This window comes from Monodelphis domestica, chromosome 5 (assembly GCF_027887165.1).
Source record: "Monodelphis domestica isolate mMonDom1 chromosome 5, mMonDom1.pri, whole genome shotgun sequence".
NCBI lineage: Eukaryota > Metazoa > Chordata > Mammalia > Didelphimorphia > Didelphidae > Monodelphis > Monodelphis domestica.
The window spans coordinates 136,475,533-136,497,943 of record NC_077231.1 but is presented as its reverse complement, the minus strand read 5'-3'; the positions used below and the strand labels follow the sequence as shown (position 1 = coordinate 136,497,943).

General features: G+C 33.5%; 1 protein-coding gene across 6 annotated transcripts in view; it reads left to right on the top strand.

Annotated features, from left to right (window-relative positions):
* Positions 1-22,411, top strand: part of KRAS (KRAS proto-oncogene, GTPase) — a 44,331-nt gene that overhangs the window by 8,041 nt on the left and 13,879 nt on the right. For 5 of the 6 annotated variants that reach the window (XM_056797310.1, XM_016425364.2, NM_001032981.2 and 2 more), the window contains 2 exon segments: positions 10,797-10,975; positions 16,245-16,404. In XM_056797310.1, the coding sequence (XP_056653288.1) occupies positions 10,797-10,975; positions 16,245-16,404 (339 nt within the window). 6 annotated transcript variants of the gene reach the window in all.

The window sequence follows — 22,411 nt, the reverse complement described above, 5'->3', positions numbered from 1 at the left end:
AGCCTTGCTTTCTATCCATCAAGCCACCTAGCTGCCCCAATCCCATCTTCTGAGCCTTACCTAGTGCCTCCTTCTTAGTTTATATTTAACTTTCAATATATTTTAAAAATATTTTTTAAAAAAATCAATGCAAGGCTTCTTTCACTAATTCACGTGTAAGGAAATATCAGAGTTAATTTCAGAAACAAAAAAAATTCATCACCTGAATTCACAATCTCTGGAAGATAATCTTACAAGGAGGTGAAAAATGTGTCAATAAAGATTTATGAGTACCTACTCTGCCATGTATTATGCACTAAGAATAAAAAGAATAATTCCTGCCTTCAAGAAGATTACATTCTATTGAAGAAAATAATATGTACATCCATACTAGATGGTAGTTCAGAATGAATCTCTTCATGGCTTCTCAGTAGTGTAAATTTTGATAGACATAGAAAATATGGGGAAAAGAGATTTAAAGCGAAGAGAATAATGATATTTTGCAGATTGACAGCATATATTTGAAATTTTCTCCTTCATTAGCCCAAATGGAAATAATTGGGTGAAAGTTTTAAGAGAAAAATTTTAGCTCAATATGAGGTGAGACTTCTAATTAATGCTATCTAAAAGTAGAATAGAGAGTATCATAAAATAGTTATCTTTTTAGATTTTTAAACAGATCACCATTTGGAAAGACCATTGTAGAGGAATTACTATTTCAGAAGAGAGGGTATTCTAGATAACCTGAGATTCTATGAAATTTACTAAGTAGAACTATATTTTTTGTTTATACTTGCTTTTCATCACTGTGGGTAACTGCTATCCAGTGCGAAAATGGGTCTCTTAGGTAGTATATATCAAAGACAAGACTTACACTCAAAGTCTCTGCTCTGATCTCCTGGTCACTACTCCATACTTCATATCTAAGCACAACTTGCTTGTTTTTAAATAGAAAATTAGCTCCTGTAAATAACAGAAATGAGTAATGAATGGATCCAAGCTTTAGATTCTGAATACCTGTATCTGAAATAATTTATTTAAATATGCTGTTCCAAACTGCTATTATCAGAGGTCAAAGTTACAAATTATGCTATGAAACCATATGGTTTGGTTTCATAACCATGAATGTCATGGTTTGTATATAAGTTATTGTGTACATCTTATTCAGACTGGGTACGTTTATGTCTCTGAGATGATGCTATAGGATTCAAAACAAGGGAACTTTTTGTAATTTCTATTATTGGGAGAAAATTATTCTAAATACAACATCTATCTAATAATTATTAAAATGACATTTTAAATTCAGTTTTATTTCTCCTCCGAATTACTTATAATAACTAGCTAAGTACAAAAGGCAAACTTTAATTTCAGTTGTTATAGGTCAAAGATGTCATAAGGAAAACTTTTAGCATAATAGAACTTGAAAAACTATTTTAGAAAATATATTTAGCTAAAATGCATGCAAAATGATTTATTTATTTATTAATGATACTTCAATAGTACAAGCAGGATTATCATCATGATAGCATCATTGATTTATCTAGACCATACATTGCTGCTATGACAATAAGTTACATTTATATTGTGCTTCTCCATTTACACAAACACTTTGATCACAAGAGTGAGCTAGGTATTGCAAATATTATTTCCCCTTGTAGAGATGGGAAAACTGAGCCCCAAAGTAGTTATAAATGGTTGGTTTAGGGCCTCATAGTAAGTAGTAGAATTAAAATTCAAACCTCCTGGGTCTTTTGATTCCATATTTAGTTTTCTTTCCATTACACCATACTGCCTGTAGATGTAATTAACATCGATTACTTGATTCTGGCTTGATGTCTTTTGCTAATCAAACAATGTTTTCTATCTCTGGTTTCTGTGGTCTTCCTGTCCCCCCTGAGGTCTCTCATCGTTTTTCTCAGATTTAATTTTCTCACTCATTGTCACTTCTACTCCAGTGCTTTAATAAAGGGGTAGAGGTGATCCTAAATTCTTGAAGCATCTGCCAGGAGAGTTAGGCTTTGGAATGTCCTAACTCACTGGTAGTGACTTTGAGCATGGGCCTTTATGAGTCTTAAGCAGTGGAGAGCAGACTTTGAGTAAATTATTTAACCTTTTTGGATCTGTTTCCTCATTTATAAAATGAGTTGATCTCTGAGACCAGGTCAACCAGGTCAGGAGAGATTTATTTCCACATTTGGCTGCTCCAGTAATAACAAAAAGCTCCACTAATGTGTAGAGAAGTTGCAATCTGTGTAAGTGATGGAATTACAGTCTTTTGAAATCCTTTAGCAATAGGAGATAATTCTTTTGTGAAATAAGATAAAACGTGAGGTTGAATTGAATGGAGAAAACTTTTAATGTTAATAATAATCCATATAGATACATTTTACGTGTATATACACCATGTAATGTATATAGATATAAATTATTAATACTACCTAATTGGCAGCAAGTGTTTAAAATTTTAAAAATCATTTTAAGACTAACATAGCTTACAATATTTGAAGTAATTGAGTTAATGATAAGCCTTTAGTATAAAAAATAATTCATATTTTCTTTTTTTTTTAATATATTTTATTTGATCATTTCCAAATTCATATTTTCTAACAGTTGTTTATTTTTAGATTTTAATTGATCATTACTCTTGCAAAATTAAGAGTGCATTTTACTAAGGATATTTCACTATATACTGAATAAAACCTTTTTAAACATTGTGGTACATGTTAAACTGTCTCTTTTTTTTCTCAAATTCTCAGAAGTGCCCTCTACTGGTCAACATTATGCTTTTAATACTACATTTTAATTCATACTAGAATTTTTAAATTCTGATTTATTTATGTACATGGTAATTTTAGAAAAATGTGGCAGCCTCAGAATCTTTCTTATTCTTAGAAACTCATTCAATAGTTAAAGTTTAATGGTTTATTCTAAATTTTTTAATTGTCTAATATAAGCATACATATATAAACTTTATTAGTAAATACACAATCGAAACAATATAATTATGTCTATTTTGTTGAACTTAATGGAGCATTCTGAAAATCATTTCACACTAGGAAGTTAGGTTAATGTTAGAATAGTCAATCAACATTTATTAAGTATTGTATGCCAGACTCTGAGCTCCAGGTATTGGGGATACAAATAAGAAGAATGAAACATCTACTCTCAAGGATTTTTTATATCAGTGTGGTGACAATACTATATATAAACGTTAGCAATACAAAGAGAATGGATAAAAGTAAATGCATGATTTTAGTAGAGAGGGTACTACATTTTCATCTAGCTTATGCTGATGGTAAAAGAGACATATTGTTTTGTTGCCAAACTTCCTTTGAGAAACTTCTGAACCTAACTATTTCTTTCCATTGAACTTGGAAGATCAAAAATCATATAACACTTTTGTTAGTTTGTCACACTTTAGACATTTTATAATATGAAATTTGAAAACAAACCTCAAAGTTGATCAGTCCATCAAAATAAATTTATTAAAGTACCTATTATGTCAGGCACTATTTGTTACTTTAGTGGCTTGTATGACCTCATTTCTCCAGAGGAACAGAGCTGAAAGTATCCACTCCTCATCCAATATGAACCTGGTTCCTATCTTCCTAAAAATCTTTCATAGCAAGTCTACCTAACATTACCAGAGGCACACTAGGTCTTTATGTTGGTACCAGTACTGCATGAAGGCTATCAACTGGTTATCCATCACTCTTTCTATTTCAATAGCCCCTGATTTTTTTAGTTGTATAACTCTGATATTTTTACACTGCTTGTGCATAGTTTTTGTTGTTAGTAATGGATGGCAAAATATCTACACATCTACACTTATACATCTCTTCTCTGGATAATCCTGTAGTTCTTTGGAAATCATAATAGATTTGCAAAAGGATTTTTTAAAATTTTTGAGATTGGGTCTCCTGATTTCATTGGTATAGGCAATTTCTTCTTAGCAAACAAATTTTCTCAGTGCAGATTGGTACTTGTTCTACAGTTTATGATCTTGCAAAACTGTTTGGGGCCATGAGAGGTTTAATGACTTGCCTAGGGTCACATGCTATAATGCATCAGAGGCAGAATTTAAACTTGGTCTTCCTTATTCAGAGACTAGCCCTTTTTTTCAGCAGTCTCTCAAGGTTGTTGATTTTAAAAGATGGGATTTTGTTTTAGAGAGAAACTTGGGATTGTTTTATAAAACACTATGCAGTTTTCCATATGCAATTTAAGATGCTCTTTCCCTTTTTAATTTGGAGCCCAGATCATTGTCCATATTCAGCATCTAAATATGACATTCATTCTGATGGACCAGTTCAATAGCCTGTCTTACCAAATGCTTTGTAAAGTCTGGATAATAGGTTATTCTTTAGCTTCCTGGTTTTCTTCTTTAATTGTTAGGCCAAACTCTTGAGTGATTGTCAGTCATTATTGTCCAATAGGATTATTTAAAGACTTCAGTCTTTAGGGAACCCTTTTATTTGAGCTGGATTGGATAGGTCCCTAGGACAGTAGTAAATTCCAGTATGTGTTAATTTTTTTGGACTTTGCTCTTTATTTAATTCACCCAAAGTTATCAGGAAATCCTATAAGATCTTGGCATATTAAGCTAAAAGCACATCTTTTTGGAAGACAGCTTTTAATCTTAGATTTTGCTTTACTGAATCAGAATTTTTTAAAAAAGAGTAGATAGTGAGTTCTTATTCTTTATACTTTTCAGTTGTGTGTATAAAGATGAGATCTAATGTAGAATATTGTTTGTGATTTTCATCTAATATGTCCTAGATACTGTGTTATAGTTAAGTTTTTGTAGAGGTAAGAAAATAGAAGAGTTGTTGTTTATATCCTTCTAGTCATTTTTTCCGCAGCAGTAATATCCTCTAGGATTTTTTTGTTCCAGTCAATGCCTTCAAAAATATGTTGACTAAGGTGCAGCTAGACTCTGTAGATTGAGAACCAGACCTAGAAATGAGAGGTCCTGGGTTCCAATGTGACCTAAGATGCTTTTTAGCTGTGTGATCATGGGCAAGTCATTTAAACCCCCATTGCATAGCCTTTTGCCACTGTTCTGCTTTGGAGCCAGTATATAGTATTGATTCTAAGACAGAAGATAAAGGTGTTTGTTTGTTTTTTTTAAACCCTTACCTTCTGTCTTAGAACCAATACTGTGTATTGGTTCTAAGGCAGAAGAGAGGTATGGGCTAGGTAATGGGGGTTAAGTGACTTGCCCAGGGTCACACAGCTAGGAAGTGCCTGAGGTCAAATTTGAACCCACTCCCATCTCTAGGCCTGGCTCTCAATCTACTGAGTCACCCAGCTTCCCCCAAGATAAAGATTTTTAAAAAATATGTTGTACTCCAACATCAAATTCTGTTGGGTATACTTTGCCTACTCTAACTGTTCTTATATTTTCTTTTCTTTACCAGTAGAATATAAGCTCCTTGTGGTCAGTGACAGTTTTTGTTTTGTCTTTGAATCCCTAGCTTAGCATATATTGAGCATCTAATGAATTTAATGCTTATTAAGTTGAATTTAAGTGCGTTTTCTACTTTCTTCTGTAGAACATTGAGTAGAATCAGTGTGTGGTGGGTCCACTCCCATTGATAAGGAAAATAGTTATAGAAATGGTGATAGATCTTTGCCTTTTTTTTTTTAATCTGTTTCTCTACTTACCAGTTCATCTTCAAATGGGGAGGGAAAAATAAACATGTATATAGTAAGTACTGTTTGCTGGTCATAAGTACTTTTTACAGATTATTTTATTTGATCCTCACAACAACCCTATGAAGTAGATGCTATTATCCTCATTTTACAGCTAAAGAAACTGAGGCAAACAGGTGATTTGCCCAGGGTCACACAACTAAGTGTTTTAGGTTGGATTTAAATTTAGGTCTTTTTGACTTCAGGCCTAGCATTCTAACCATCTAATCTGTCTTAATTGGGTCTTTCAGCAAGCTTTCTATAAATTTGTCATTCCCTCCTCTCTGTGGCTTTTAAATCTTTCACCATTCCCCATCCCCACCCCCATTTTAGTTTTGCTAATTAGTTTCTATTCTAAAATATTTGTTCTTAACTTACTGTTTGAAAGGTTTTTAGCCTTATAATCTCCTAATTTATATCAATTTTCTAACCTGGAAAAGCCAGTGACCTAGTCTTTTGCCATGAGACCACAAATTATTTTTTAAAAAATTTCTTTGTTTTATTTTTCCTCAAATCCATGTAAAAACAATTTAAAAACATATTAGTTCCTAATCCTCTCCCACCATCCCTCCTTTCCTTACTTATTGCCTTTCTTTCCCAAGACTTACGATAAGCAATCTGATACAGATTTTACATGTGCACTCATGTAAAACATTTTTCCAAATTAGTTTGTGGAATAGATCTCAAATGACTTAAAAAAAAATGAAATACAGTAGTATATTTTGGTATGCATTCAGACTCCATCACTTATTTCTCTGAGGGCAGATGACATTTTTCATTGCGAGTCTGGGATTGTCTTGGATTGCTAGGAATAAATATGTTGTTCTCAATTATCAAAAAATAGTTACTGTGTACAATGAATGTTGTTTTGGTTCTCCTCACTTGACTTTGTATCAGTTTATGTGAGACTTTACAAATTTTTCTGAAATCATCCCACCTGTCATTTCTTATAGCACCATAGTAGTCCACAAAATCTTAAGCCACATCTTGTTCTCCTTTATGATGCCCTGTTATTCTATGCCCTGTTCTCAAATTCGGTTCTTTTGTGTCTAGAAACTTTCAGGATAGAAACTTCTAGTTTCTTAACTGAGAAGTTAGAAATAATTAAACTCATTTCAGTGAAACCCTACTTCCCTTAAAACATCTGAGCCACTCTGATCCAGAGACACATGCTATGATGAGGTAATAATTCAATAGTTTTCCTTTCCTACCTCTTGGCAGTTCTGTTCTGGAGGTTTTAGTCCCAGCCCTAGTAGGAGAGAGTTGATGAATTGCTCTCATATTTTTCCTTTGTTCTTTACTCCTTTGGGTGTCTCCAGTTGGGTCACATGGCCTTTTCTTTTGGGCCTTCCATTGGACACATTAAATAAATGGGTCTTGTTGCTTTCAACATTTACTCACTTGCCCAATTTTTTTGCTAAGCCATTTTATTCTCTGCAATAGATTTTGTCAGTCAGTTAGCCTTCTTTAGGAAATATTTGTAAATTGTTTTGATATCTGTTCCTTTCTCCATTTTCTGTCAACAGAATATTTTAGGTTAGATCAGTTGTTTTAATTGCATGGTATATCTCCTTATTTTTATCTTAGTATGGGGTTGATTTTGATTTTTACTCTAACAAGTTAGTCTGTACATATTTGATTTAGAAATAACCACATGAGTAACCCATTGTTTTTTTGTCCAAAATAGTTTCATTTTTGATATTCATTGTTTGCCATGTTTAGCACCTTCTGAATCTTTTTTGAAGAATTTATGATGTGTATATACATTTTTGGCATCTTCCATTCCTTAATCCTCACCTCATTTCTAATATATTTTTCAACATCTTACCCAGTGCTTACCTTTACAATGAAATTACTAAGTATTAATTATGTATTGTTTTAATTTGGAGCGTCTTACTGTGTATGTTCTTCTAGGACTTTTCTACCTCTTTATCCTCTGCAACTGATGTCACATAAGTTTCCATGTATACTACCATAAGAGATGACAAAAGATCCTCATTACCTTAAGATACACAAAACCAACTCTTATGTTTTGCTTTTCCATAAAGAACCTCCTTCTGTTTAGGTGCGGCTTCCTTATATCTTCTGGTTTCAATATTCAAGCAACAATATTAGTCTTTTTTGTTGTTGTTAGTCTTAAATGATTCACTTGCCTTCATTTGGTAGTGTAACAACTTGCTGGTCAATGGACTTCACATTTAGAATATTAACAGTTCATTTTAATGGTTGCATATGGTATAAAAACTACTGTCTTTAGAATGCATTTGGTTCCTTTTTTGTCACCTTTACTGCAAAAAGGGAAGAGGAGATAAACAAAAGCATGATGGCTATTTTCGTTTTTATCTTGTGTTAGTTGCCATAAGAATTCATCATTTGATGATGAGCAGACTAGTAATGAGCATCTTTCTTCTAAGCTGGGCTTTTCCTAGAAAAGCAAACATAATCTGTTGGTAGGACTGTACACAGACTTTCTGTAATGGTAAAATTTACCAGAACTGCTACTCTGCTCTCATAGCTTTCAAGGACCCAGTGTTTTTGCCATTTCCCAATTAGGGTTTTGAATAAGACTTCATGACAGCTTAAATTTGAGTAGTATTGTCTATTTAGTAAATATTTGAATTACTGTGAGCATAACTTAAGAGAGTCTATGCATTAGAAATTTGTTCAATATTTCACATATCCAGGTCTGATTACACCTAGGTTTGTGGAAGCATACATATTTTAAATTGTTCTATGGAATAAGAAAAGTACATATGGATAGTAGTAATAATGATTGTACTTGTTTGTGATGGGGATTAGACATTGCTTTATAGTATTTTAGACCTGGGTTTCAGTATTTTTTTTAAACCCTTACCTTCTGTCTTGAAATCAATACTGTGTATTGGTTCTAAGGCAGATGAGTGGTAAGGGTTATAGCCCTAGTCACCTAGCTAGGAAATGTCTGAGGCCAGATTGGGAGGTTCAACTTTAGTACCCCACAACACTAGGACCTCCTGTCTTTAGACCTGGCTCTTAATCCACTGAGCCACCTAGCTGCCCCCTTCAGTATTTTTTAAATTAAAAAATTTAACTTCTGTTTCTAGTGATATATAATAAGATCAAAGAAAGACAGAATAAGCTAAATAAATAAATAAATGACATTAAGCCCCCAAAGCCCTTAACTTAGCTAAAAGCATTAAAAGTGGTTCCAAAGGATCTTAGATACAATTGTAGCTTTACCATTTAGAAGTTGTTAATAAAAGTACATTTTCTTGAATAAGTTAACACTAACATTCTCTGCTTTGTAGGTAGGCTTTTTGCCAATACTTTCTGGTACTGATTCCATATATGATTGAAGTCAGTGTATGTATTATGTTCTTTTGGTTTCACTTTTTTATTCTACATTATTTCATTTCTTTTCATTTTTATTTGTATTTTATATATGTCATTCCCTGTAGTTGTACCCTTTCTTTACCTCTTAATTAGTTGTGTTACTTAGGGTAACTTAAATTCTTTGGACTCTATTTCATTATGTATAAAATAAGGGGAGAGCTTTAGAAAGTTTAAGTTTCATCATCCCTTCTTGCTCAAAGTTCTATTATTTGAATTTCTTCTATTATTATATTGTTTCAGTTAATGTGTAAGGAAGAGTAACTTTTTTTTAATTTCAAAAAGAAAAATGGAAATCCCTCTGCTATTTAAAAGGTCCCTGAAAGTTTTAAAGCCTTAGCAGTATAAGATCTTTTAAATCCTTTCTTCTCTATGAGCCTATGTGATCCCCATGCCCAACCTTTTTAAAGCCTTCAGCTAATCTAGTAACTTGATGAAGATCTATAAAGACAAGGCCTATCTTTTCCCTATACAGCCTCCAATTAGATTCAGCATTTTTAAAGGGCCTTCCTTGTTCAAGGTACTTTTCTAGAAGGGTCTGAAATCTTAGAATAACCACATTTCTATATCTGCTTTAGTATGTACATTGACAAATAGCTCTCAGATATAAATTCTGGCAATTCTTAATATTTTTGTTTAAAAAATATTATATTTAAATAATGGCTAACTTAGGTGTTTGCTTAGAATTGAAGTCTTCAATATGATGATACTGAGTTAGAAGGTATATAACTAGTTTAAACTCGGCAGAGATGGGGTAGATCAGTTTCAGAATGTGTCCTAATGTCTGTCTCCCATTGTTACCTCTACTTCCTTTTCTTTGACTTTCTAATGTCTTTTCCCATTTCTGGTAATAACACTGGGCCTATGAGGATCTCTGGGAAAGATGTGATTGTTAGGAACCTAGTGGTAATATTGCAATGGGCAACTTTTTTTAACCTTTCTTATTTGGTGGCATTGTTCTATCTTTATGGATGCCTCATTCTTCCTTTGCTAGTCTGAATACTTTTTAGTTAGAAACTCTTCAGAGCTTAAAATGATCATGCACCCTATTAATCATCATAAGATTTTTCTGCTTGCCAGGAGGCACACCTAAGAAACATAGTGGTATTAATGATTGTACCTGTTTGTGATGGGGATTAGGCATTGTTTTATAGCGTTTTAGACCTGGGTTTCAGTATTTTTTTTTAACCCTTATCTTCTGTCTTAGAATCAAAAAAGTAAAAAGTTGGTTCCAAAGTATAAGATGTTTCTTAGGTGTGCCTCCTGACAACCAGAAAAATCTTATGATTGTCAGATAAGTGATTTTATTGGTATGATACTTCTACCATTGATTCAAATGATAGTCCCTTCATGCTTTTGAGGATGATCTTCATGAATTACTTTGGTGTAACAGATTTCACTTGGTAGCCAAACCTCTGGAGCCTACCCTTCTAAGCTTATATTTATATGACAAAACTTAAAATCCAGCATAGACCCATCCTCAAATCCTTTCTAGCATGTGTTTCCCTGACTTACTCTTTGAGGACCTGTGATAATTGTCATACTGCAGGGAAGAATGAGAGTAACACTTAAGTAGAATATAATAGGTTGACCAGAACAAATTTAAATGTAAAATCTCTATATTTACGATACTCTATTTAAGTGATTTTTGTACTTTAATATGCTTGGTAGTATCACCACATCTCTGTATAGCACCCAGATAAAAAGTAAAAAAGATGTATTGTAATAACCAGACTCTGTTTCTCCTTTCTCAGGATTCCTACAGGAAACAAGTAGTAATTGATGGAGAGACCTGTCTCTTGGATATTCTCGACACAGCAGGTCAAGAGGAATACAGTGCAATGAGGGACCAGTACATGAGGACTGGGGAGGGCTTTTTATGTGTATTTGCCATAAATAATACTAAATCATTTGAAGATATTCACCATTATAGGTGGGTTTAAAACAGACAAATCAATTTTAGAAAACACCACTGGAGAACTGTGTAATTGCTTTGATCTGTGCAAATTTGTGAATTTTATAACTGTAGAAATTGTAAATATTGTAAAAAATAGTTAACATTGATTAAAATTGCCTGTCTGCAACAGGTATTTTTACAACTAGACAAAATTTTATTACTAAAAGGGCATGTTACTTAAAATCTATTACCTTAAGAGATTGATTTCCTGGCATTCTTTCTTCTGAAACTGTTTCTCCTACTGTTTTTCTAGCTACTGTTTTCTGATGAGGGAATGAGTTGCTCTGCATAGGTTGTGGAAGTTAATGGAAATCTCCAGGTCTGCAGGAGAAAACTAAGAAGAACACTGGTCTAAAGTGTAATGTGGGATGGCTACACTGATGATCCAGGATATATGTTTTAAAGCTATAAAAATTTTTTCATAAACTTAGTTCCCCTCCCAAATCACTTTAAAAAAAGCAATCAGGACTAGTAGTTCTTAGATTCAGAGAACTATAGTAAAAAAAAAAAAGGTTGTATTAAACTATTTCCCATGGAGCTATTCATGTGCTCATCCCTTCTGATGGGTCATAAATTCTTGCTTATAACCTTTATAGCTGCTAGGGGTTAGGAGAAGGAAGGAGAAATTTACTCTACCACTTTCTTAAAGTCCTACAACAGTGTGAAAGCCTTTTCTCCTCATTCCTCCTATAACCTATTAATGCAGTTGTTCCTTACTTAGTCACTAGTCATCTTTGAAACAGCCTAATAATTATAGGGATGAATATGGGCTTTCCACATCATTCCAGTTCAACCTCTGCACAAGTCCTTTAGTGAAGAACTAGATCACCTGTGTCCTATATGGGCCCAGAGTATATGCTCAATTCCATGGAAATCATTCCAGTCCAACTCCTATTAGTCTAGTAACAGAAGAGATTTTTAATCCCTCATAAGGATTAAATTCAGTAATAATAATAGCCTATGTTTATATTGAACTTGAATGTTTTCAAAGTGTTTTCTTTATAACAACCCTGAAAAGTAAGTAGTATAATTAAACCCATTTTATCGATGAAGAAACAGACTCGTGGAAGTTAACTTCTTAATCAGTCTTGCAGTCATATCTAATTCTTTGTGACTCTATGTACCATATTATCAATGGGGTTTTCTTGGCAAAGATATTGAGTGGTTTGCCACGTCTTCCTCCTCATCCAGTCAGAAGGAAATTGAGGCAAATGGGTTCAAACAACCTTGTCCAGGTTTACATTGCTAGTAAGTGTCTGAAGTCATATTTTGCCTCATAGAAAGTTTTCCTAACTTCAAATCTAGTACTCTTATCTTCCATGCCACTTAGCTGCCCAGAAGTTATCTTATTTGCCTATAATCACATAACCTACGAGTATCAAGAGCCAGACTTCAACTCTGGTCCTCTGATTCAAAGACTAGTGTTCTTTGCATTGTACTATGTTGCCTCCTCTCTCTTAATAGACAAAACATTTATATAAAATGCTTTAAAGATCTCCTATGAAGGAAACTCACCACTTTATTAGGTAACCCATTATATTTTTTGGATAGCAGATTATTGTGATGTTTGTGTACTGGGGTGAAATTTGTATCCCCATAATTTCTATCTTGGTTTTTGTTCTTTCTGTTGATATAGCACAGAATAAGCTTAATAAGTCAAAATTATATTCTTTTATGGGAGGAAGGAACTATGTTGTTCTTAGGCCTTCTTTAGGCTTTACATCCTCATTTCCTTTCATTCTTACACGATATAGTTTTTAGGTCCCTCTGACTTTTATGAGCCTCTTTTGGAGTTGTTATATACCTCCTGAAACACCTAGAACTGAATATATAGTATTTCAAGTCATGGTACAGTGCAGTATATAGAACTATTAATTCTTTGATCTAGTCTTGGTTCTTATTGTTATGCTTTCTGTGTCTTATTTTTGGACACTGCTATATCACACCATAATTTTCCAAACAACTAAAATTAAGTTTTTTTTTTGTTTTTTAAACATCAACTTTTCTAGTTACATCTTTTCATTCCTTAATTGATTTTTTTCAGCCTGAGCTTAGCACTTTATATTTTCCTTTATTTCATCTTATTTTCAAGCCCTCGTTCAAAGATGTTGAGATTTTTTATTGTGATTTTTATATTCACCATATTGATTACCTAACCTAATTTTGTTATCTACAGATTTGTTAAAGAATGCCTTCTATGTCTTTACTCAAATTTTGATGAAATTATTGAACTTTAGAAGAGTTGAGGACAGATCCTTTTGATCTCTAAGTGGACAGTCTAATCTCTAAATGGATCTCTGACGTTTAATTGGACATTCATCAGTTAAAATAGCATGCTTTGAATAGAGTTGTATAATCAGTTGTGAATCATAGAATCATAGATTGAGCTGGAAAGTACCTTAGAGACTATTTAATCCTTAATTTTATAAAAGAGGAGCTGAGCCCCAGAGAGTCAGTCAACTAGCATTTATTAAGCTCTTCCTACTCTGTGCCAGACAATGTGCACTGGAGATAAAAAGAAAGGCAACAGATGTTTCCTGCTCTTCAGGAGAGCTCCCACTCTAATGCAGAGACAACATGCAAACAGCTATGTACAATTGCATACATGACTAATTAAGGGTAATCTCAGAGGGAAGATTAAGGAGTCCAAGAAAAACATTTTGCAGAAGGTATGACTTAAACCAAAACTTGAGAGGAAGAGGGAGAAAAGTGCAGGCATAAGGGGATAAACCTGTGAAAATCCATTCAGTCAAGAGATGAACAGTGTCTTATGTGTGAGATACCTCCAGGAGACCAGCTGTCACTAGATTACAGAACATGTGGAGTAGAGGGTAAGGTGTAAGAAGACTAGAAAGGTGGAAGGGGTCAGGCGATGAAGAGCTTTAAAAGCCTGGTAGGTTTTATATTTTATAACAGAAGAACAATTTGATGGTGAAAGTGGAGGATAGATTGGTTTCTCTGTTTCAAGTGTCTCCCCAATCCAATCAGTAGGCTATTGGAAAAAGCAAGGGGTGTGAGGTGATGAGAACCTACTTTAGGGTGGTTACAGTGTCAGAGGAAAGAAGGTGATATATAGGAGAGATATTATGAAGGGAAAATGACAGGACTTGATAATTGCCTGTATATTGTTAAATGGCTTGCCCAGGGTTACACAGTTAAGTGTCTAAAGTAGGATTTAAACCTAGATTTTCTTGATTCCCAAGTCCAATATGCTATCTGCTGAAGTCTACATTCTTTCAGATTGTAATATTACCCAGGCCACATTTCTCTTGTCATAGCCATAAGGATATAAGATATTCAGTTCTGCTAGATAACTTACTAAAATCAAGAAACACTCAACTCTGTGACATCTCCCTCATTGGTGAGCCATCCATCAAGCTCTATTTCCACTGTTATCCATTTTTTAACATACCAAACAGATGATCAAATTGACCTTCCATTTTAAATAGTTAAAGCTTGATAATCTTAAGTGCTGAAGATCCAAAAAAAAATATTATTTGAATAAATCTAGGTTTTCATGGAGATAGGTCAAAATGGAACATTAGATTATTTAAAATGTCCTTACTTCCTTTCTAGCCAATTCATAAAATTAGCCAATTATAATCTTAGGGCCTAAAAAAGATTAATTAGGTGGAATTCAAGATCTGCAGTGTCCCTTTTGTAGATTTCAAATATAGAAGGTAAAAGTACTGACAATAGAAAATACTACTATTCAATAGGTTCACACTGTGAAGAAAAAATAATTCACTTATTTTGGAGCCACCATCAAAAAAGATGAAGTCAATTAATAGTTTATATAGTGGCTTTTTGCTTATTTCAATACTAAGTACAAAATTTCTTGAAATGACTTGTAATCTCTATAGGTGAGAGTAGCAATTTAAGCATTAAGACAAAGCATTAGAGAGCTTTTGAATTAAAATTTCTTTCAAGAACTTGGCAATAGGATAAATTGACAACTTTTAAAATTTTGTTTAAATGTCTGAGTGTTAAGTTTATTTTATTTTTAGACATTCTTTGAAAGTGGCAATCTACATATGGTATGCAAATATCCTATATTAAAGCCATTATTCATGATAACAATCCATAGTATGCTTTATATTCAACCACACTGTATCACAGAGTTTAGATATAATGTAATTTTCCAAAAACCAAGATAAGATTGAGATCTAACATTGTACCTGTAACTGTTTTTATAGACCTAATTAAGGATGTTAGATGGAGTAAGCTTGTATATGAAAATTCTATCCCCCACAGCATCTAGAGAGCCATAGTAGAAAGGATGCTAGATTTGGAATAATTCCCTAACCATGATTGGGGGGGGGGGGGCAAATTGAAAAACAGATAGGAAAAGCAATTTAAGATTCATATAGTAGATTTGTTTAGTGTCTTATATTAGAAATTGGCACTTTCAAATTCTTGGGCACTTTAGCACCATACCACAAAAATGCCTTTTCAGAAAAGTAAAATAGAAATAACAGACATAATTCCTACTCTTACCCCAGTCACTCATCACTTACAGTAACCATAGGACAGGAACAGAAACATTCATTATTGAAATTATAGTCTACTTTGAAACATGAATCCCCTTCTCCCCCAAAATCACAAAAATAATTTCCTATCCACCTCAGCTTCAGGTTAAATAAGGCTTATAGTAGGCATTGAATTTCAGTGGGTTTAAAAATTATTGAAGAATTTGACCATTTTGGGATAGGGACACAGGAAAAATGAATAAAGCTTTTAAGTGGTCATTGCATTTTATAAGCACAAACTTAAGTTCTATTTGCATTTTGAAGTAATAATTTTAAAACTAGGGCTTATTTTCTAAACAACTTTTAAATATATTTGAGTGTGGAATTTTTCATTTCCATTATATTTCAGCATGTTTTTTTGTCTTGAAGTTACAAAATTATATCTCTGGCATTCTTCTTTTTTGAAGTTTATATTTTAAAATGAAGATTTCCCCTCTCACCCCTACCCCCATGTCTTTATTTCTCTCCCTTTCTCCTCCCTTTCCCCTTTTAAATTTTGTAATACAAAAAAATCGGAACAAATTTTGAATTCTTTATTCAGCCTCAGTTGAAGAAAAATTAGAATTTGTTATATGGGGAAACTGGGAATTAGAATCCATTATTAGCCTGCTTATACTAAAATTAAATTTTTTATCAAGTATTAGAAGATATTTTCCTTCTACTTAAATGTCTCTGAATTACATAACTTTCTTTTTCTTTTTCTTTTTCTACCCCAGAGAACAAATAAAAAGAGTTAAAGATTCTGAAGATGTACCCATGGTTCTCGTAGGAAATAAATGTGATTTACCTTCCAGAACAGTAGATACAAAACAAGCTCAGGACTTAGCAAGAAGTTATGGAATTCCTTTCATTGAAACATCAGCAAAAACAAGACAGGTAAGTAAAACCACAACAAATACAAACTAATTGTTGAGACCAGAAAGTATAACAATTCACACCTGCCATTTATCTATTGCCTATGGTAAATTATGATTAAATTTAGCTTTTGTGGATTAATAAATGTATATGCTGCTTAAAATATCTGATGCTTAAATTAATCATTTCATATGGAAATCCATGAATTTTCTTTCTTCTAATCTGGAAAAGTAGGTGATTTGTTCAAATAAAAATAAAAGATTATTGTCCTTGTCCAGGGATCTTTATCCTATGAATATATATATACATATATATAAAATTTTCAATTCAACCATATAGCTTAATTGATCACTCTGAGTGTGCTTAATGTTAAAGATTCGAGTGTATCATTCTAAGAATTCTAGTTTTAACTTTAAAATTTTTATTCTCTATTGATGCTTCTAGAATAGGCAAGATTTTTAAATTTCATTATTTTTTAACATTTTTACTTTTCCCTTGATAGAAGTTAATTTAAAGGAAGCAGAGATTTTTAAAACAAAGGATATTTAAAAATAATAATTTTACAGAATTAGTCATTATTTTGTAGTATTAAACTGAACATGAAGATTTGCATTTAAAAATATATAAATTGCTAATGTCGAATTTTCAGTTAAAGCAGTATTAACAGCTATAAAATAGTTATATTTGTTATAAATTCATATAGAATTTTATAAAATAGAAACTTGCAAAAATATTTAAAATGAACATGTTCAGAGGATATAAAATATGGAAAAAGCTCTTAAATATGTGAAAAATATAACACTACATATAGTGTTTGCATATGCCTTTAAATTTTTATGTATAAAAAATAAAAATTAGACTCATTTTATCAAGCAAGAATTATATATTTTAAGATTGTTATACATTAAGGCATTTATACGTATTCTGGGAAAATACATATTTAGTTTTATTACTAAATTTGAGACCATTTTACTTATCATGTAAAATGCTATCTATAGATTCAAAAAGTATTTGCAAAACTATGTGCTGGGTCTTTTTTTTTTTTAACCCATACCTTCCATCTTAAAATCAATTCTGTGTATTGGTTCCAAGGCAGAAAAGCAGTAAGGCCTAGGCAATGGGGGTCAGCCCAGGGTCACACAGCTAGGAAGAATCTGAGGTGTCAGATTTGAATCCAGGACCTCCCATCTCTAGGCCTGGCTCTCAATCCACTAAGCCACTCAGCTAGGTCTTTTAAGAGATGATATCTGCTAAAAGTAGTATACATTATTGGAGAGACAAAAATATACACATAAGCAATAGTTAAATAAAAATATAAGACAAACGAGTGATTGTACTAAAGGAGTGGTATAGAGAGTAAGGGCTTTTGGATTTCAGAGAATTTACCCTAGCATAAGAAGCACTTATCCTTTCATTTCTAAGAGCATAAGTTACAGAACAGTTACTATTGTCTGCATTGAGGAAGGAGTTTTCTTACCCTGTATTTCCCCTAAAGTGATGAAATGGCAGGTTCAAACAAAGTAGAAATAACTGAAAATTATATAAGCATTTTTGAAGCATATAGAGATTTACATAGACCTTTCCATGGAATTTAAATCCTAGTTAGGAATTGTTCATTTTATTTTCAGAAAAATATTTATCATTGAATATACATGTATTTGTGGCATGCTTGATATTTCAAGACTTTATTAAATTTCTTTTTTTTTTTTTAAACCCTTAACTTCTGTCTTGGGTATTGACTCCAAGGCAGAAGAGTGGTAAGGGCTAGGCAATGGGGGTCAAGTGACTTGCCCAGGGTCACGCAGCTGGGAAGTGTCTGAGGTCAGATTTGAACCTAGGACCTCCTGTCTCTAGGCCTGGCTCTCAATCCACTGAACTACCCAGCTGTGTCCCCCTTTATTAAATTTCTTAAGGGGATAAGAGAGGGAAAACAACTTGTGTGACATACTAGCTAGTTTATATTTTAGTATTCTTATTAGGGGAATTATAGATTTGTATAGATTGTACAGATGAAGTTTGAAAATGCAAAATTTACAACTAAGAAATACAATATTAGGAATTTATTTTCATGGAATCAAGGTGTTTTGTGTACTTTAACCAAAAATAGGTAAATTTTAGTAGTCCGTTACAATTAGGGAAGATATTTGGTATATTAACTTTATCTTAAAGGAATTTTGCTGTCTGTCTATAGTAAAAGTTAAAGCATTTGAGGATACGACTGGGATACAGCTCTACTACTTTTTTCCTAGAGTAGAATGTAAGCTTCTTTAGGGTAGCAATTGTTTTTTGTTGTTGTTCTGGCCTCAGAATCTATTCAAGTACTTTGTACGTAGAAGATACTCAATATATTTTTATTGTATTTAGTTATGAAGGAAATATAGCAGTATCCCGAGGATTAGCTGAATTTGTGTTGTTTTGAGTTTAGAACATTAAAAAGACATTTGGGCCTCTTGATCAAGTTATTAGTGCTGAATTTACTACTTATTTAGCTATGTGACTATAGCCATTTAAGTTAAAATGTCTAGGTAGGGCATAATTTTTATCTAAAACGACGGGATGTGATAAAATAGGCTGTTTCTAATATTTCCTCAGGGTCACACATATTGTCTTCAGCATTTCCACTAGTGTTCCTATCCTAACTATATTGGCAACTGGCAGCAGGCTAACCATTGATAATATGACAATCAAGTAAAACGGTTCCTTGGAGTAATACAGATTGACACCTCCATCAAACTAGTGACATTGGTGGAAAGAAAAGAATCTCCCTCCTTGAAGAAAAATTATTGTATGTAGCCTTGCTGGGCTTAGGTAAAGAGAGAACAAAGGCAAAAAGGAAACTTGGTTCTCAGTCCAGTCACAGTGACATTCTTTCCAAAGAAATGGATATGGAGCCAGAATGGCAGCTTAGTATCAGTGAAAGCTGAAACTGCTCTGAAAGTCGTTCTAAAGAAATGGATATTTGTTTGAACATTTATAACTTTAAAAAGGTTTTTTAGAGCAATAAGCATGTATCCTCTCACTTTATAGACAAAAAAGGTGAAAGACCCTAGACTTGCCTAATATTTTATAGAAACTACAAATCAAAGGCAGGAAAAAAGGGAAACAATTCTCTGAAGGGAACCTCTGACTTGCCTCTTACTGTGATAGTAAGCTAATGACTGCAGGATAAAGCAAAGAATCTTAATACCCTATTTCCCACTTCATTTTATGATAATCATTTGCCATTTTCAAGTAAAGTATTATGGTATTCGTATTTTATTTTTTAAATGTCCATTTTCTTTAATATATGATTGAGGACTAAAATTTCTTGCCTATGAGTTTATCTTCAAATGATGATAGAAATTGATGGGAAGATAAGATTGATTTGATAGAAACTTGTCCTATTTTAAGGCTCTCATATAATCACCTTGCTAAATAAATCTGATTTTGAGCTCTGCTTTTAGTGAAGATTTTCAAACTATACCCAGATTCTTAAACTTACAAATTCATGTTACTAAGCTATTCATTTCATCTTTTGAGTGGTCATAATGTAATTTCCTTAGAAATTATCTTGTGAAAAACTTTCTTAGGCTTAAAAATATTAATTAAGGAGACAGCTGGGTGGCTCAGTGAATTGAGAGTCAGGTCTAGAGATGGGAGGTCCTGAGTTCAAATATGGCCTCAGACACTTCCTAGCTTTGTTACCCATGGCAGGTCACTTAACCCCATTTCCTAGCCTTTAATTGCTCTTCTGCCTTGAAACCAATACATAGTATTGATTCTAAGATGGAAGGTAAGGGTTTAAATATATATAAATTGGATATAATTTTAGGCCTTTTTTTAGTATGCTTAGGTTTTATTTACTTGTTTACTTTTAAGTCCTTACCTTCTGTTTTAGAATCAATGCTAAGGATCAGTTCCAAGGCAGAAGAGCAGGTACAGCAAGGGTTGGTTAATTGCAGTTGTTTCTTTCCCAGGGTCACACAGCTAGGAAAGGTCTAAGGCTAGATTTGATCCAAATGCCTCGCTCTCTATCCACTGAGTTACCAGCTGCCCCTTTATCAGGAGATTTTAAAGAGCTTTTCTAAGTACTTATAGAGAGCTTAAAATGTGTATTGTGATTCTTATACCAAAAGATACAAAGCTTTCAATAATAGTAATATACTTCCTACTACGTGCAAAAGTCTTGGACTCAGCCATGTGTTTGACACCTCTGACAGAGAATTTCTCAGGTCAGGAAACAAAGTCTCTTTACCAATGCAAGTCAGCACCTTCTCTGCAACTCCGAGGCTCTGGAAAAGTTGCCTAATGCACCAAAAGACTTAAAGAAACTTTTCTAGGGCCACACAGCCAGCTCATAACATGGTAGGACTCAATCTAGGCCAGTGATGGCAAACCTTTTAGAAATGGAGTTCCAGGCTCCCCCCTCCCCCCAGTGACATCGTGTTGTGCCCCTCCCCCCATTGAGTGCTGGGTGTGGCTCCCCTTTGCCCCACACAGGGGAGGAAGAAAGTGCTCCTACTGAGGTGCTGGAGGAGGGGTGGGGAAGTGAGGAATGTCTTCTGTCATGATGGGGAGCAGCTCCGCCCAAATCCCTCTGCCTTTTTAGTAACAAACTCTGTGTGTGTGTGTGTGTGTGTGTGTGTGTGTACGTGTGCACGTGTGCACATGCGGGCGCCCGCCAAGTGCTGTCTTTGGCACCAGTGCCATAGGTTAGCCATCATTGACCTAGGTCTTAATTTTTTTTTTTTTTAATAAACCCTTACCTTCCGTCTTGGAGTCGGTACTGTGTATTGGCTTCAAGGCAGAAGAGTGGTCAGGGCTAGGCAATGGGGGTCAAGTGAGTTGCCCAGGGTCACACAGCTGGGAAGTGTTTGAGGCCAGATTTGAACCTAGGACCTCCCATCTCTAGGTCTGACTCTCAATCCACTAAACTACCCAGCTGCCCCCAGGTCTTCTTAATTTTGAGGATGACTTTCTATCCTTCCCATCCCACCCTATTATTAATTGGTATAATAGTGTATTAACTTAAAACTTAGATTCAGGTTACATATTTAAATGAAGAGCATTATTTTTAGTGGTTAAATTTCTGACTCATAAGTTTAAATGAAGGTCATTATTTAGTGGAAAACTCTAGGCAATAGAACACTAAACTAAAAGGTCATACTTTCTGTCCAACTTTTTATAGGTTAGCATGTTAGCATCAAAAAAAAATTTTTTTTAAATCCTTACGTTCTTTCTTAGAATCAATTTGGTGTGTTAGTTTCAAGGCAGAAGAGCAGTTAAAGGCTAGGCAGTAGGGGTTAAGTGACTTGCCCAGGGTAACAAAGCTAGGAAGTGTCTGAGATAGGATTTGAACCTAGGACCTATAAGTTTGACTGTTAATCCACTGAGCCACCTAGTTGTCCTCTGTACTTTTGGTTTTGAATTAAATATTTCTAAAACCATATATTTAAACATATTCATTTTTTTCTCTGACCTAATATTGATGATATGCCTGAGAAATTCTTAATACATTACAGAAATTTGAAAAGATAATGATCAGAGGATAATTTCCATCCATTACACTGATCTAGGCAGTGTTTAAAATGTTCACTAAATAGCCAAATTTTATGAGCTATATATTACTGTATAGTTCATAATTATATAATTATTAGAGTCAGCTAGGTGCCAAAGTTCTGGATCTGAATTCTGGAAGAACTTGAGTTCAGATTCAACCCTATTATGTTTTTTTAGATGTGTGGTCCTGGGCAAGTCACTTAACCTGCCTGCCTCAGATTTTTCCTTAAAGGTAAAATCAGGATCATCTGCCTTAATATAGTGCTGTGAAGAAAAAATGAGATATTTGTAAAGCAGATTGCAAACTTTGAAGCTATAGTATAAATGCTATCTATCTATCTATTATTATTTTATTATAAATATTATATATTATTATTTTATTTTAAAATAATTTAAAACTAAAGATGTTTTTATAACAAATCCTTCTTTGTGTGTGTACACTTAGGCACACTTACATACATAATGGCCTCCAATGCTGTCTACACCAATA